The 18,536-nt window shown below is 39.8% G+C and overlaps 1 protein-coding gene across 1 annotated transcript in view; it reads right to left on the bottom strand.

The window, feature by feature from the left end:
* FAM135B (family with sequence similarity 135 member B) overlaps window positions 1–18,536 on the bottom strand; it is a 173,345-nt gene that overhangs the window by 36,019 nt on the left and 118,790 nt on the right. Inside the window, exons 5-7 of the mRNA XM_075825702.1 lie at window positions 7,061–7,131; window positions 5,273–5,446; window positions 2,153–2,279 (exon numbers count right to left, since the gene is read on the bottom strand). Of these exons, the coding sequence (XP_075681817.1) occupies window positions 2,153–2,279; window positions 5,273–5,446; window positions 7,061–7,131 (372 nt within the window). The remainder of the gene's footprint in view (window positions 1–2,152; window positions 2,280–5,272; window positions 5,447–7,060; window positions 7,132–18,536) is intronic.

Genomic DNA, 18,536 nt, shown 5'->3' with positions numbered 1-18,536 from the left:
AGTAAACATAATACAACGTTATACAGTGCATACCCTGATTATACTGGTTAGATTATATCAAGGCCAATTTTATTCAATTGCATGTTGTCTTCCTACTGCCACATAAGAGAAAACGGAGGCTGAAATATGGATCCGTAGTTTGACCTCTATTGTCTTACAAGCAGCAAAAATATCTCTGTAATGAGAGACTCGCCCATCAACAAAATACCAGTGAAGTACATTTTTTGAGTTTTGCATCTCTCTAAAGACACCATCAAGAACAAGAAAAATAAAAAAAGTCAAAAACACTTGTTTGTCGGGGGCACAACCTGCGGCACTAAATTTTGTTCTGTGCAGCCAGGGCCGGCATCAGCATCCGGCGAACCTGGGCAAGTGCTGGGGCCCACTACCCTTTGGGGGGGGGCCCACTCAGCCTTCGGGTGCTGACGCTGCCGTCATGGCTCCTCCAGGAGTGGAATTCCCGGCTAGAGTGTCGCCGACGGGATTCTGCTTGTAGAGTGAGCCCCTGTCTAGGAGGCAGCATAACAACCGCTATAGCAGCCATAGCAGCTGCTACAGGGCCTGCGGCATGAGGGGGGCCCGTGTGGCACGCCTTCACGGCCCCACCAATGCCCAGTGGCCCCATTAGCAGTCGCTATGGCAGCTACAGCAGTAGTGACGCCACATTCAATAGTATCTGCATCCTTTGGATGAAGATACTATTGAACGCTATGACGGAGCAGGGAGGTAACTCCCTATTCTGCCATTTACTAGGCTACAGACTCCCAGGCAGAGTGATAGTAGCGCTCTGCCCGGGACTTTGGCTCTAGGATTGCCCCTGACATCACTATCCATATATGGACACTGATGTCAGGGGCTTCCCCAGAGCCGGAGTACCGGAGCAGAGCCTTTGCTAGCGCATCACTATCCATATAAGCAGAGAGATGTCAGGAGCAGAGCAGGAATCCCAGGCAGAGTGCTAGTAGGCTCTGTAGTAGGCTCTGCCCGGGACTAAGGCCCTGGGGTTGCCCCTTACAGCACTGTCCATATATGGACAGTGCTGTCAGGGGATCCTCCTGAAGCCGTATCCGAAGGCGCTATCTACTGGAAGGGGCATTGTGTAGCATTACCTGAGAGGGGGGTTCTGTTTGGCACTAACTAGTAGGGGGGCTGTGTGGCACTACCTGGGAAGGGGCTGTGTGGCACTGTCTTTAGTGGGCACTAAATTTATTGGGGTAAAAACTGGGGGCCTAACTTCTTTATGGGGGCTTAAACAGGACCTAACTTCTATATGGGGCACAAAGTGACATTTTCTACCATTTTACTGCCGCCATGAGTTCCCCCGCTAATTCTGTGTCGCCCAAGGGCCCACATAGACCTGGAGCCAGCCCTGTATGCAGCCCCCAAACATCAGGACTTAGACAATCATGTGTGTGTGTGTGTGTGTGTGTGTGTCAGAAAGACTTTTAGAAGGCTTTTAATAGACAGCCACATCCTTCGGATGCAGATAAAGGGGTGCCATCAGTAGACAGCAGCTACGTTCTCTTCCCTCCACTGATCATACAAATTTATGTCCACCCTTACATTTGCTTGAATTTGGTTAAGGGCTCCAATTTATCATGAAACCAATTCAATACAATATCGTGACATGCTAGCAAAACACGTCACAGGCAGCAACCCGCATCACAACCACTGGGTGGCCAGACATAGGCACATACCATAGACATCTCATGACAGAGTATCGCAAAATCGTGGTTTTTTTTTCAAAGCTGGTCATCTCATGCCACACATCAAAGTATATATTGAGATGAGGGAAAGGTAACGAAGGACACATCTGTATAATGATCACCCTCTAGTGGCGAAGCATTGACATGTAAGTACTTGTGGTGCACTGTGTTCTGGCACTGTTATGGACTACAATATGTGGCCAGTACTGTTAAGGCGAACACTGTGTGACTAACATTGTTAAGGGGACACTGTGTCTGATGCTCTTATGAGGGGCACTGTGCAGCTGCCACTGTTATGGGGGGTATCTGTGTGGCTGGGTTTTATTTTCTGCTACTTAAAGAAGCAAGCCAGGTAAAACTATTACTGTGCCATACCTAGTGCAGACCATTATTAATACTTGTATCTTTACCCTTGATTGACACCTTCTATAAATCCTTCCAGTTACCTCGGAAGATGCTGGCTTGCAGTATGCCACCCCAAACACCAGATTCTCAAGGGAAACGCTGGGCTGTTCCATCCTCAGGTCCTGATTACCTTTTCCCAACCAGGAACCTTTCACCGGACGAACAAAACTGGAAAACAGTAACAGAAGATCCTAAAAAACAATATTCACTAGATCCTATCACACTGCATATTAGACTATGCTGCTATATTATATACAGCGCGAGTCAAAGTCTGGAACCGCCCAAACTTTTATTTACGATGCCTAATGATAGACAGATCTCATCATTACCATTATATGCTGGACCAGTGGATGTCATCGGTTACCCTTCCATCTTAAAAACTGGACATCTCACACTTAAAAAAGGATTAAGGGCTCAGTCCTGGGATGTTTTTGGGGAAGAGAGGGGGAGGTGATAGAAAATAAAATGATGGTGTAGGAGTACAATTATGATTAGTCCCAGGCTGATCACAAATGAAATATTTAGTTTTAAGACCACAAAAAATCAGACCATGAAGCCCATTAATGGAGATATGAGACCTTGTACATACATCGGCCCATCACAGGATCCATAAGAGAGAGTATAATCACCACAGGGCCCATGAGGTCTAAAAGCAGCTGTCATTGGAGAAGATTACTAGCTGCCAGGGTCTTTCCCTTTTTTTGGATTCATTCCCCAATAACTCTGTATTGATTATTTGACCACCATGTTTAGTATAGTATTAACCTCTTGAGGACCCAGCAAGTTTCGGCCATAAAGGAAAAGTTCACCTTTAAATATCTTCGAAAATGTCACTGATGGGGTCTGTGCCCTGTGACCCCATGTCATCATTTTCTATTCACTGCAATGAGTCTGTAATGCCCATGTGGCCCCTTTGAAGTTAATGGGAACTGTTCTACATTATTGTTTACAGTATTTGGAGTGCCGGATGTTTTCTAATTTTTATGCAAGTAGCTGCAGGAAAAAATTACAAATATAGACTGACCTAAACCCAACAGATATAATTAACAAGGAACTGAAATAAACAGTCCATAAAGGAAAACCTAACAATGGGTCTGAATCCTAACCATCTATCTATCTATCTATCTATCTCATATCTATCTATCTATCTATCTATCTATCTATCTATCTATCTATCTATCTATCTATCTATCTATCTCATATCTATCTATCTCATATCTATCTATCTATCTATCTATCTCATATCTATCTATCTATCTATCTCATATCTATCTATCTATCTATCTATCTATCTATCTATCTATCTATCTATCTATCTATCTATCTATCTATCTATCTATCTATCTATCTATCTATCACATATCTATCTATCTATCTATCTATCTATCTATCTATCTATCTATCTATCTATCTATCTATCTATCTATCTATCTATCTATCTATCTATCTATCTATCTCATATCTATCTATCTATCTCATATCTATCTATCTATCTATCTCATATCTATCTATCTCATATCTATCTATCTCATATCTATCTATCTCATATCTATCTATCTCATATCTATCTATCTATCTATCTCATATCTATCTATCTCATATCTATCTATCTCATATCTATCTATCTATCTATCTATCTATCTATCTATCTATCTATCTATCTATCTATCTATCTATCTATCTATCTATCTATCTATCTATCTAATATCTATCTCATATCTATCTCATATCTATCTCATATCTATCTATCTCATATCTATCTATCTCATATCTATCTATCTATCTATCTATCTATCTATCTATCTATCTATCTATCTATCTATCTATCTATCTATCTATCTATCTATCTATCTCATATCTATCTATCTCATATCTATCTATCTATCTATCTATCTATCTATCTATCTATCTATCTATCTATCTATCTATCTATCTATCTATCTATCTATCATCTATCTATCTATCATCTATCTATCTATCTATCTCATATCTATCTATCTATCTATCTCCTATCAAATTCAAATTCAAATTCAAATTCAAAGAAGCTTTATTGGCAGGACCAAATACATATTAGCATTGCCAAAGCAAGTAAGAAGTAAGGGAATGAGGGATAGGGACTGAGGGATTGGGGGATAGGGACATATCTAGGGTCGGGGTTATACAAGTCCATGGCATATCATGTCTCTCTCAGTTTATGGCATGCAGTGACATATTGTGCCGCTGTGCCCACTGTGGTTTCCTCTTCACCCAGCAGGATGTAGAGTTTCTCTTGCTCTTCCATGGAGCTGAATCTATCTATCTATCATCTATCTATCTATCTATCTATCTATCTATCTATCTATCTATCTATCTAATATCTATCTATCTATCTATCTAATATCTATCTCATATCTATCTATCTATCTCATATCTATCTATCTATCTATCTATCTATCTATCTATCTATCTATCTATCATCTATCTATCTATCTATCTATCTATCTATCTATCTATCTATCTATCTATCTATATCTATCTATCTATCTATCTATCTATCTATCTATCTATCTATCTATCTCATATCTATCTATCTCATATCTATCTATCTATCTATCTATCTATCTATCTCATATCTATCTATCTCATATCTATCTATCTATCTATCTATCTATCTATCTATCTATCTCATATCTATCTATCTATCTATCTATCTATCTCATATCTATCTATCTATCTATCTATCTATCTATCTATCTATCTATCTATCTATCTATCTATCTATCTATCTATCTATCTATCTATCTATCTCATATCTATCTATCTATCTATCTCATATCTATCTATCTATCTATCTCATATCTATCTATCTATCTATCTATCTATCTATCTATCTATCTCATATCTATCTATCTATCTATCTATCTATCTATCTATCTATCTATCTATCTATCTATCTATCTATCTATCTATCTATCTATCTATCTATCTATCTATCTATCTATCTATCTATCTAATAATTAATCCATTCATCCATTTGACTATCTCTACCTGTCTATCAGACAAAGAAAAACAGATGTAGCTATAACTTATTTCCAGCACATAAGGGCTTTGTAGAACATATTTTTCCTTCCATCCCCATACAAACATCAGAGAGCGTCAGCGGTGGTGTGTGCATGCTTTACCTTGTAAGCGGCTGATGTAAGGCTATCAGTGAAGCGTGCACAGTTACAGAGATCACCGACAAGTGGAAATAGTCGAACATGACAGGGACATGGTGGTGCAAACCTCTTCTTGGGTGGAAATGAAGACCTAAAGTGCGGCTGCTTATCAGGGGGACGGCGGAGATGTCTTTGAGCCTGGAAGAGATGTTTACACTTGTTACACTGCACAGATGTTTTTTCTTGTTACTTTTATTGTTTTCCGTTGCTTGTTGCCACTGAAATAGTTTACGCTAACATACATTTAAAGTCCTGACATAAAAACATCTTCATAGCATCAATTGCCAGATACTAACAGATACATAGCTCGGATGTCCTGGGTAGCGGACGTACTGGGGCTTTGGTACCTGATTGATCCTAAAGACCCCACGGACCACTGCCACCTAATGGGTATTATAAATGGCACACAGTTGGTAGCTTAATAACATATGGTAGCTTTAAGTTTTGTCTCTGCCTGGGCCCCATTGAGATTTTATATCTGGGCCCCATTGAGATTTCATGTCTGGGCCCCATTGAGATTTCATGTCTGGGCCCCATTGAGATTTCATGTCTGGGCCCCATTGAGATTTTATATCTGGGCCCCATTGAGATTTTATATCTGGGCCCCATTGAGATTGTATATCTAGGCCCCATTGAGATTTTATATCTGGGCCCCATTGAGATTTCATGTCTGGGCCCCATTGAGATTTTATGTCTGGGCCCCATTGAGATTTTATATCTGGGCCCCATTGAGATTTTATATCTGGGCCCCATTGAGATTTTATATCTGGGCCCCATTGAGATTTTATATCTGGGCCCCATTGAGATTTTATATCTGGGCCCCATTGAGATTTTATATCTGGGCCCCATTGAGATTTTATATTTGGACCCATTGAGATTTTATATCTGGGCCACATTGGGATTTTATATATAGGCCCCATTTAGATACTATACCTGGGCCCTCCACCTAATGTTTTCATAGGTCGGTGCAGAGGCGTAATGTAAAGCTCATGAGCCCCAATGCAAAATCTGGAACACCAGCTATCGTGTAATTTCTAATACTGGTTTATGTATATGGGCTAAAGGGACTTTTTGGGCTTTCTTAGGCTCTAGCCCTGGATGTGACCGCAACCTCTGTACCCCTTATACTTACACCGCAGGGTCTGTGCTGCTGTAATACCAGACACGTACAGATCAGCGCTGTTTCTAATAGAAATATAGAGGCGCCACAGCTCTCTGTGGCCCCATCTGTATAGCAATTGTGGGGGTTCAAACTTTCACCGATCAGCAAGGGATGGATTAGTGATATGTTATCACTTGCGAAGTTTGGAAAATGTATTTAAGAGATAATTTGCTCTTAACTAAATTTCAGAAAAATTTGCCAGCATTATAAAGTGTTAATATAAGTGTCCTGGAAAAAGAGTAACTATCATTGAGGCACACAGAATAGATCAAGTTGGTCCTCACATCAGGAAGCCGGGATTTGCCACCCACGATAAAAGGGCCAGGTGTTTGTTTCACCTCTATCTCCCTCTATTTTTTTCATGACCCCAGGGAAAGGAGAGTTTTCCGCAGGTTCTAGTGCACATTTATTTTTTGAAATGTCTTCATATTCTTCTTTCTGATATTCAAAGACAATATGTAATAATAATAATAAAAAAGTCGAATAATTAATATACAATAGTAATATTAATAATTTAAAATATGCATAAAATACTGTGAAATATTAAAAATGATCATATAAAATAATAATAATACTGTTATATTACTCACTGTTGTTCACTATCTGTAAAGTGCAGATCTAACTTCAGCTGAAAATCGACTTCACTCAGGGCATCTTCAACCTAAAAAGGAGCAATAAATAACATAGATCATGTATAGTGTATGGCTAAGACCTGTGTTCATCCTGGGTAATTACAATATTAAGTAATGCCCCATAAATACCGGTAAAAATATTGCCCCATACCAAGCAGTAATAGTAGTGCCCCACACTTAGCGGTAATAGTAGTGCCCCATACATAGCAGTAATAGTAGTGCCCCACACTTAGCGGTAATAGTAGTGCCCCATACTAAGCGGTAATAGTAGTGCTCCACATTTAGCTGTAATAGTAGTGCCCCACACTAAGCGGTAATAGTAGTGCCCCATACATAGCAGTAATTGTAGTGCCCCATACATAGCAGTAATTGTAGTGCCCCATACATAGCAGTAATTGTAGTGCCCCATACATAGCAGTAATTGTAGTGCCCCATACACAGCGGTAATAGTAGCGCCCCATACACAGCAGTAATTGTAGTGCCCCATACATAGCGGTAATTGTAGTGCCCCATACATAGCAGTAATTATAGTACCCCATACATAGCAGTAATTGTAGTGCCCCATACATAGCGGTAATAGTAGTGCCCCACATTTAGCTGTATTTAGCTGTAATAGTAGTGCCCCATACATAGCAGTAATAGTAGTGCCCCATACACAGCGGTAATAGTAGTGCCCCATACATAGCGGTAATAGTAGTGCCCCATGCACAGCGGTAATAGTAGTGCCCCGTACATAGCGGTAATAGTAGTGCGACACATTTAGCTGTATTTAGCTGTAATAGTAGTGCTCCATACATAGAAGTAATAGTAGTGCTCCATACATAGCAGAAATAGTAGTACTATATAAATAGTGGTAATAGTAGAGCCCCATACATAGTGGTAATAGTAGTGTCCCATACATAGTGGTAATAGTAGTGTCCCATACATAGCGGTAATAGTAGTGCCCCATACATAGCGGTAATAGTAGTGCCCCATACATAGCGGTAATACTACTGCTGGATAAAACTGGATAACCCGGTTAAACCAATGAGAACTCCGCAACATTAGTAACAATGGTGTTACAATATGTTAAAGGGGTATTCCAATCTTAAACATTTGTAGCATATACACAGGATATGCCACAGATGCCTGATAGATAAGCTTAGCTGCATGCGTAACTCTCATGGACTTCAACAGGGAGCATGACCACCTCTCCATTCCAGTTTAAAGGAGAAAGTGGCCGCTGTGAATTATAGCTACTGTTCACCCGAAGTGAGGGTCTCAGAAGTGGGACCAGAATTTTTAGGCATTTATAGCATAACCTGTGGATATGTTATCAAGGTATAATATGAAAAAGACCCCTTTAAGAACTACATTCTCGTCCACCGAAGGCAGTGTTATTGTTCTATAATATTTAAATCCTTCCCTAATGGAGGCAGTATTATAGTAGTTATATTCTTGTATATAGGAGGAGTATTATAGTAGTTATATTCTTGTATATAGGAGCAGTATTATAGTAGTTATATTCTTGTATATAGGGGCAGTATTATAGTAGTTATAGTCTTGTATATAGGGGGCAGTATTATAGTAGTTATATTCTTGTATATAGGGGGCAGTATTATAGTAGTTATATTCTTGTATATAGGGGCAGTATTATAGTAGTTATATTCTTGTACATAGGAGCAGTATTATAGTAGATATATTCTTGTATATAGGAGGAGGTATTATAGTAGTTATATTCTTGTACATAGGGGGCAGTATTATAGTAGTTATATTCTTGTATATAGGGGGCAGTATTATAGTAGTTATATTCTTGTATTTAGGAGGCAGTATTATATTAGTTATATTCTTGTATATACCGTGTTTCCCCGATAGTAAGACACCCCCGATTGTAAGACGTATCGGGGGTTTCAGGGGGGTCGGCTAATATAAGCCGTACCCCGAAAGTAAGACATATGTCTTACTTTCGGGGAAACACGGGGGTATTGCCGCCTCCTGCCCACTTCCGCGCCGCCCCCCTCTCCATACGTCTCCATCAGCGGCAGGAGCACGGCTGTTATACACAGCCTGGCTCCTGCTGCAACTGCCGGAATCGAAGCGCGCGCCGATTCCGGCAGTTTAACCCATTAAATGCCGCTGTCAATAGTGACAGCGGCATTTAATGTGTTTGACAGAGGGGGGAGCTCCCTCTGTCACCCGATCGGCGCCCCCGCAAACAAATCGCGGGTCGCCGTCGGGTTTCCATGACAGCCGGGGGTCTAACAAAGACCCCCAGGTCTGCCTTCAGCATCTGCCTGTTAGGCGATGCCGGAGGCATGACCTAATAGGTTGCCTGTCAGTTTTACACTGACAGGCAATAATGCTTCGGTATACTAAGTATACCAAAGCATTATATATGCGATCGGCACATCGCATAGTGAAGTCCCCTGGTGGGACTAAAAAAAAAAATGTAAAACAGTTAAATAAAGTTTGTGAAAAAAAAAAAAAAAAAAATTCGACAATTTTTTTACAATATAAGACATACCCCGAAAGTAAGACATAGTCGGGCTTTTGGGGATAAAAAGAAAGTAAGACACTGTCTTACTTTCGGGGAAACACGGTAGTAGCAGTATTATAGTAGTTATATTCTTGTATATAGGAGCAGTATTATAGTAGTTATATTCTTGTATATAGGAGCAGTATTATAGTAGTTATATTCTTGTATATAGGAGGCAGTATTATAGTAGTTATATTCTTGTATATAGTAGCAGTATTATAGTAGTTATATTCTTGTATATAGGAGCAGTATTATAGTAGTTATATTCTTGTATATAGGAGCAGTATTATAGTACTTATATTCTTGTATATAGGAGGCAGTATTATATTAGTAATATTCTTGTATATAGTGGGCAGTATTATAGTAGTTATATTCTTGTATATAGGGGAAGTATTATGGTAGTTATATTCTTGTATATAGGGTAAGTATTATGGTAATTATATGCTTGTATATAGGGGGAAGTATTATAGTAGTTATATTCTTGCATATAGGGGCAGTATTATAGTAGTTATATTCTTGTATATAGGAGGCAGTATTATATTAGTAATATTCTTGTATATAGTGGGCAGTATTATAGTAGTTATATTCTTGTATATAGGGGAAGTATTATGGTAGTTATATTCTTGTACATAGGGGAAGTATTATGGTAATTATATGCTTGTATATAGGGGGAAGTATTATAGTAGTTATATTCTTGTATATAGGGGCAGTATTATAGTAGTTATATTCTTGTACATAGGGGGCAGTATTATAGTAGTTATATTCGTGTATATAGGAGCAGTATTATAGTAGTTATATTCTTGTATATAGGGGGCAGTATTATAGTAGTTATATTCTTGTATATAGGGGCAGTATTATAGTAGTTATATTCTTGTATATAGGAGGCAGTATTATAGTAGTTATATTCTTGTACATAGGACGAGTATTATAGTAGTTATATTCTTGTATATAGGAGCAGTATTATAGTAGTTATATTCTTGTATATAGGAGGCAGTATTATATTAGTAATATTCTTGTATATAGTGGGCAGTATTATAGTAGTTATATTCTTGTATATAGGGGAAGTATTATGGTAGTTATATTCTTGTATATAGGGTAAGTATTATGGTAGTTATATTCTTGTATATAGGAGCAGTATTATAGTAGTTATATTCTTGTACATAGGGGGCAGTATTATAGTAGTTATATTCTTGTATATATGAGCAGTATTATAGTAGTTATATTCTTGTATATAGGAGCAGTATTATAGTAGTTATATTCTTGTATATAGGGGCAGTAATATAGTAGTTATATTCTTGTATATAGGGGGCAGTATTATAGTAGTTATATTCTTATATATAGGAGCAGTATTATATTAGTAATATTCTTGTATATAGTGGGCAGTATTAAACTAGTTATATTCTTGTATATAGGGGAAGTATTATGGTAGTTATATGCTTGTATATAGGGGGAAGTATTATAGTAGTTATATACTTGTATATAGGGGCAGTATTATAGTAGTTATATTCTTATATATAGGAGCAGTATTATATTAGTAATATTCTTGTATATAGTGGGCAGTATTATAGTAGTTATATTCTTGTATATAGGGGAAGTATTATGGTAGTTATATTCTTGTATATAGGGGAAGTATTATGGTAGTTATATGCTTGTATATAGGGGGAAGTATTGTAGTAGTTATATTCTTGTATATAGGGGCAGTATTATAGTAGTTATATTCTTGTATATAGGGGCAGTATTATAGTAGTTATATTCTTGTATATAGGGGGAAGTATTATAGTAGTTATATTCTTGTATATAGGGGGCAGTACTATAGTCGTTATATTCTTATATATAGGGGCAGTATTATAGTAGTTATATTCTTGTATATAGGGGGAAGTATTATGGTAGTTATATTCTTGTATATAGGGGCAGTATTATAGTCGTTATATTCTTGTATATAGGGGCAGTATTATAGTAGTTATATTCTTGTATATAGCAGCAGTATTATAGTAGTTATATTCTTGTATATAGGGGCAGTATTATGGTAGTTATATCCTTGTATATAGGGGGAAGTATTATGGTAGTTATATTCTTGTATATAGGAGCAGTATTATAGTAGTTATATTCTTGTATATAGGGGCAGTGTTATAGTAGTTATATTCTTGTATATAGGGGCAGTGTTATAGTAGTTATATTCTTGTATATAGGGAGCAGTATTATAGTAGTTATATTCTTGTATATAGGGGCAGTATTATAGTAGTTATATTCTTGTATATGGGGGCAGTATTATAGTTGTTATATTCCTGTATATAGCGGGCAGTATTCTAGTAGTTATATTCTTGTATATTTGGGCAGTATTATAGTAGTTATATTCTTGTATATAGGGGGCAGTAATTATAGTAGTTATATTCTTGTCCATAGTAGAGGATAGACGTGTGCTTGTCAGCTCCCTGTTAGGACTATGAATGGCTTCTGACCCAGGTGGAGGGGAGGGGTCCTGGGCTGATGATCCTGGGAAAGCCCAGAGTCTGGAGTTTGGCCTGCAGCATGGAGATGGTGGAGGTGATGATCTGGAAATGGTGGCCGGTGAGTCAACTGAATCTCATGATGTTGGTGAATTGTGCACAAAAATGACAAAGAAAAATATCTTTAAAATGGAAATGCAAGTTCGCAAATTGAGAACTGAAATTAACCAAGAGACTGATCCAAAGGCAAAGCTGATGAAATGTGAGTGTCTGGATGTTTGCACACGTGAGCTGGTGATATTGTTATTGAAGGAGAGATTGCAGAAAGAATCATGCACAGTACCCAAAATAAAGAACTGGGCAATTGAGAACAAAAGGGAGACCAGAGCCCAAACTGTGAAGAGAAAAAATATCATTGCAAAAAAAGACACTGACTATAAGACTGTGTATAATATTGTGGAGCAGGGAAACCCTGGAAGATATAAGTGTGCAGTGGCTGGAGGATCACATCTCTCATCATGTGTGGGGTCTGTGTAATCAGCCAACACAAATGCTGCTAAAGCTGCAGAGAAATGTGTGCCAGCTGACGAGGGGTTAACTGCAGTAGACTCTATGTGCAGTACTGATGAAGTGAATGCGAGTGGCACTCCTGGGAGTGAGCAAGAAAGTGCCTCATGTCCTGATATTATAAGTGAGACCTCGCTCAGTGCGGTGATTGACAGTCTGATATCTGATGAACAAGCGGCACAGGCTGAGGCGGACATTGCAGACCCTGTTCTGGAGGTTCAGCCATCCGCAGTGTCAGTGAATGGAGTGCAGGTTACACAGCGATCAGGAGCAGACACAGGAGGATCTGCAGTACAATCAGCTGAGGAGAGGTCCAGTCCTGACCCACCTGCTGGCAGACCTCAGTACAGGAGACTGTTCTCCAGCGTCACAAGACCGACTAACACCGCACCTCAGAGGAGGAACGCGCTCAGTATCAGGTACTCAGGACCAGAGGAAAACCTCCCCTCCAGACTCTACATTGGGAAAGTTTTGTTGAAGGAGTTTATGAAGTTTAAAGCTTCTGAGGTGTTCGCTCTGATCCACGTTCCCTCCAGCAGGAATTATGACATCAGTTTCAAGCTGCAATATAGTCTAGACTTGTTCTGGAGTATTTATAACGATACAAAGGAGCACGCGATGTGGGAGCATCTACATGTCATCCAGCTGACTAAACCCCAGGTAGTCACCGCCACCGTCCTGTTCCAGTCTGAGGTGGTCGCTCTGGCAGATTTGCAGCACTGGTTGAGCAGATATTATGAGGTGAAGAGACTGCCAACAAAGATCTATGATGAGGAGGAGATCTGGAATGGAGGATATTCTGTCAAGATCCAGCTGGTTCAGGAGAATGGAGTGACCAGACATCTGCCGCACTCCTTCTACCTGGGCTCGGAGAGAGGCGTATGTTACTACCCTGGTCAACCGCGACTGTGCCATAGATGTGGGGGCAGGCACCTGGCATTCAACTGTTCCCGTATTAAGTGCTCACTATGTGGTCAGTTTGGGCATGTGAAGGACGATTGTACAGGACCTGTCATCTGTAACCTGTGCTTAGGACCTGGACATACATTCCGGGAGTGTCCGCATGCAGAGCATAATAAGGAGGAGACCTTTAAAGAAGCCATGTAGGAAGAGCAGGAGGATGTCTCCATATGTGTAGATACAACCCCAGAACCTGGAAGTCCCAACGATGATGTGAGCCAAAGTACCAGAGACCCTGCTTCAGAGACGAATGTCCCATCTGTGGATGCTGCACAAGTGTCACCAGCCACTGAAAATAGAGGTCATGCTAAAAGTAAAATATCCAGTCACTCTGTCACCAAAACATCTAAACATCTACCCAACACCAGTAAGGAACCAGCTGATCCAGCCGCAGCGACCAGTAAAGAACCAGCTGATCCAGCCGCAGCGACCAGTATCGATGAGGAGGGATTTCAGACGGTTAAAAGGAGAAGTAAAACAGATGATTCTTCTAGGAAAAAAATCACTGCTGCAAAGAAATCACCGGAGTCTCCAGTGTTGGCGATAACTGGGGGACGTTACTGTGCGCTGGGGGAAGATGACCAGGAAGAAGAAGCAGAGCTGGAGCAAGTCTCCTCACACATCCCAGACAACGAACCTCAGGATGAAGACGCTGACCCCCCAATGTCCACCAAAAGATGGGGTGTTACAGGACATAGGAGTGGAAGAAGGAAAAAAAGTAGGAAAGACATGTAATCAGGATGAGGATGAAAATCACCTCCTATTAATGTGAACAGTGTGAAGAATAGGAGCAGGCGGCGGGCGATATTCCAGCGTCTGTCTGACGACAAAACCAATGTCATCTTTATACAAGAGACTTATCTGCAGAGTAATGTCCCTGCTGTGTCCCTGCAGTCACCACATCTAGTGGGACAGTGAAACTCTCAGCTGCTGTATGGAGACTTCTACCCCGAACTCCGTTTATATCATAGAGGATTCCTATATGTCATAAATGTGGTGACCATGTACCATCTGTGGTGTGCGCGATGCTGCCCGGTCACCAATAAAGAAGAACTCTCCTGTAATACTGTCTAGAATAATATCATGGAAAATAGTTGAAACAATCTATACTGGAGCAATATTCATATATTATGGTTTGTTTAATGATTGTGATGTTATTACGAGACAAATGTTTATTTTCTTTATCTGTTATGAGTGTATTGCAAAGGTATTGTAATAATTTGTTGCAAGTTTTCAAATAAAAAAGATAATTATAGTCGTTATATTCTTGTATATAGGGGCAGTATTATAGTAGTTATATTCTTGTATATAGGAGCAGTATTATAGTAGTTATATTCTTGTATATAGGGGCAGTATTATGGTAGTTATATCCTTGTATATAGGGGGAAGTATTATGGTAGTTATATTTTTGTATATAGGGGCAGTGTTATAGTAGTTATATTCTTGTATATAGGGGCAGTATTATAGTAGTTATATTCTTGTATATGGGGGCAGTATTATAGTAGTTATATTCCTGTATATAGCGGGCAGTATACTAGTAGTTATATTCTTGTATATTGGGGCAGTATTATAGTAGTTATATTCTTGTATATAGGAGGCAGTATTATAGTAGTTATATTCTCGTATATTGGGGCAGTATTATTGTTGTTATATTCTTGTATATAGGAGGCAGTATTATAATAGTTATATTTTTGTATATAAGAGGGAGTATTATAGTAGTTATATCCTTGTATATAGTGGCAGTATTATAGTAGTTATATTCTTGTATATAAGGGCAGTATTATAGTAGTTATATTCTTGTATATAGGAGCAGTATTATAGCAGTTATATTCTTGTATATAGGGGCAGTATTATAGTAGTTATATTCTTGTATATAGGAGCAGTATTACAGTAGTTATATTCTTGTATATAGGAGCAGTATTATAGTAGTTATATACTTGTATATAGGGGCAGTATTATAGTAGTTATATTCTTGTATATAGGGGCAGTATTATAGTAGTTATATTCTTGTATATAGGGGCAGTATTATAGTAGTTATATTCTTGTATATAGGGGAAGTATTATGGTAATTATATTCTTGTATATAGTGGGCAGTAGTATAGTAGTTATATTCTTGTATATAGGAGCAGTATTATAGTAGTTATATTCTTGTACATAGGGGGCAGTGTTATAGTAGTTATATTCTTGTATATAGGGGCAGTATTATAGTAGTTATATTCTTGTATATAGGGGAAGTATTATGAGAGTTATATTCTTGTATATAGGAGGCAGTATTATAGTAGTTATATTCTTGTATATAGGGGGCAGTATTAGGGCATGGCCAGACGTAGCAGAATTGCTCTGGAATTCCGCTGCTGACACTCCGCAGCGGAAATCCGCAGCGGACCCGTTTCTCCATTGCCTTCCACAGCTTTGTGGTTGGGTTCGTTTGCACGTTGCGGACAATTCCGCTGCGGAGCATAGGCTGCGGTGCGGAATTTGGTGTCCGCAGCATACAATGGTTGTTGCGGACGTGTGGCGGACTGTTTGCGGACTCATTGCGGAATTTCTCCATTGACTTCAATGGAGATTCTAAGTTCCGCAATGAAGTCCGCAGATGTAATGTAGATGTTATGTGTTGCGGAGCGTATTGGTTTTTTAACATGACATTTCTTCATTCTGGCTGGACCTATGTATTTCTAGGTCTACAGCCAGACTGAGGAAGTCAATGGGGCTCCCGTAATTATGGGAGCGTTGCTAGGCGACGTCAGTAAATAGTCACTGTCCAGGGTGCTGAAAGAGTTAAGCGATCGGCAGTAACTGTTTCAGAGCCCTGGACAGTGACTTCCGATCACAATATACAGCAACCTGTAAAAAAAAATAGAAGTTCATACTTACCGAGAACTCCCTGCTTCTTCCTCCAGTCCGGTTTCCCAGGATGACGTTTCAGTCTAAGTGACGGCTGCAGCCAATCACTGGCTGCAGCGGTCACATGGACTGCCGCGTAATCCAGGGAGGTCGGGCTGGATGCCGAAAGAGAGACGCGTCACCAAGACAACGGCCGGTAAGTATGAAATTATTTTACTTTCACTAGGGAAAGTGCTGTGCCTTCTCTCTATCCTGCACTGATAGAGAGAAGGGAAGTACTTTCACCTCAATAGGCAGCGGCTAGTCCGCATCAATTTATTGCCCATTTTGGGCAGATGTGCGGCATTGATGCGGACAGTTGCGGAAGAATTCCGCCACGTCTGGGCATGCCCTTATAGTAGTTATATTCTTGTATATAGGAGCAGTATTATAGTAGTTATATTCTTGTATATAGGGGCAGCATTATAGTAGCTATATTCTTGTATATAGGGGGCAGTATTATAGTAGTTATATTCTTGTATATAGGGTGCAGTATTATAGTAGTTATATGCTTGTATATAGGAGGCAGTATTATAGTAGTTATATTCTTGTATAGAGGGGCAGTATTATAGTAGTTATATTCTTGAATATAGGAGCAGTATTATAGTAGTTATATTCTTGTATATAGGGGCAGTATTATAGTAGATATATGCTTGTATATAGGATGCAGTAGTATAGTAGTTATATTCTTGAATATAGGAGGCAGTATTATAGTAGTAATATTCTTGTATATAGGGGGCAGTATTATAGTAGTTCTATTCTTGTCCATAGGAGAGGATAGACGTGTGCTTGTGAGCTCCCTGTTAGGACTATGCATGGCTTCTGACCCAGGTGGAGGGGAGGGGTCCTGGGCTGATGATCCTGGGAAAGCCCAGAGTCTGGAGTTTGGCCTGCAGCATGGAGATGGTGGAGCTGATGATCTGGAAATGGTGGCTGGTGAGTCAACTGAATCTCATGATGTTGGTGAATTGTGCACAAAAATGACAAAGAAAAATATCTTTAAAATGGAAATGCAAGTTCGCAAATTGAGAACTGAAATTAACCAAGAGACTGATCCAAAGGCAAAGCTGATGAAATGTGAGTGTCTGGATGTTTGCACACGTGAGCTGGTGATATTGAAGGAGGGATTGCAGAAAGAATCATGCACAGTACCCAAAATAAAGAACTGGGCAATGGAGAACAAAAGGGAGACCAGAGCCCAAACTGTGAAGAGAAAAAATATCATTGCAAAAAAAGACACTGACTATAAGACTGTGTATAATATTGTGGAGCAGGGAAACCCTGGAAGATATGAGTGTGCAGTGGCTGGAGGATCACATCTCTCATCATGTGTGGGGTCTGTGCAATCAGTCAACAAAAATGCTGCTAAAGCTGCAGAGAAATGTGTGCCAGCTGACGAGGGGTTAACTGCAGTAGACTCTATGTGCAGTACAGATGAAGTGAATGCGAGTGGCACTCCTGGGAGTGAGCAAGAAAGTGCCTCATGTCCTGATATTATAAGTGAGACCTCGCTCAGCGCGGTGATTGACAGTCTGATATCTGATGAACCAGCGGCACAGGCTGAGGCGGACATTGCAGACCCTGTTCTGGAGGTTCAGCCGTCCGCAGTGTCAGTGAATGGAGTGCAGGTTACACAGCGATCAGGAGCAGACACAGGAGGATCTGCAGTACAATCAGCTGAGGAGAGGTCCAGTCCTGACCCACCTGCTGACAGACCTCAGTACAGGAGACTGTTCTCCAGCGTCACAAGACCGACTAACTCCACACCTCAAAGGAGGAACGCGGTCAGAATCAGGTACTCAGGACCAGAGGAAAACCTCCCCTCCAGACTCTACATTGGGAAAGTTTTGTTGAAGGAGTTTATGAAGTTTAAAGCTTCTGAGGTGTTCGCTCTGATCCACGTTCCCTCCAGCAGGAATTATGACATCAGTTTCAAGCTGCAATATAGTCTAGACTTGTTCTGGAGTATTTATAACGATACAAAGGAGCACGCGATGTGGGAGCATCTACATGTCATCCAGCTGACTAAACCCCAGGTAGTCACCGCCACCGTCCTGTT

Source organism: Rhinoderma darwinii, chromosome 5 (assembly GCF_050947455.1).
Source record: "Rhinoderma darwinii isolate aRhiDar2 chromosome 5, aRhiDar2.hap1, whole genome shotgun sequence".
Lineage (NCBI taxonomy): Eukaryota > Metazoa > Chordata > Amphibia > Anura > Rhinodermatidae > Rhinoderma > Rhinoderma darwinii.
The sequence above is the reverse complement of the archived record's forward strand: the minus strand, read 5'-3'. Positions and strand labels throughout refer to the sequence as shown.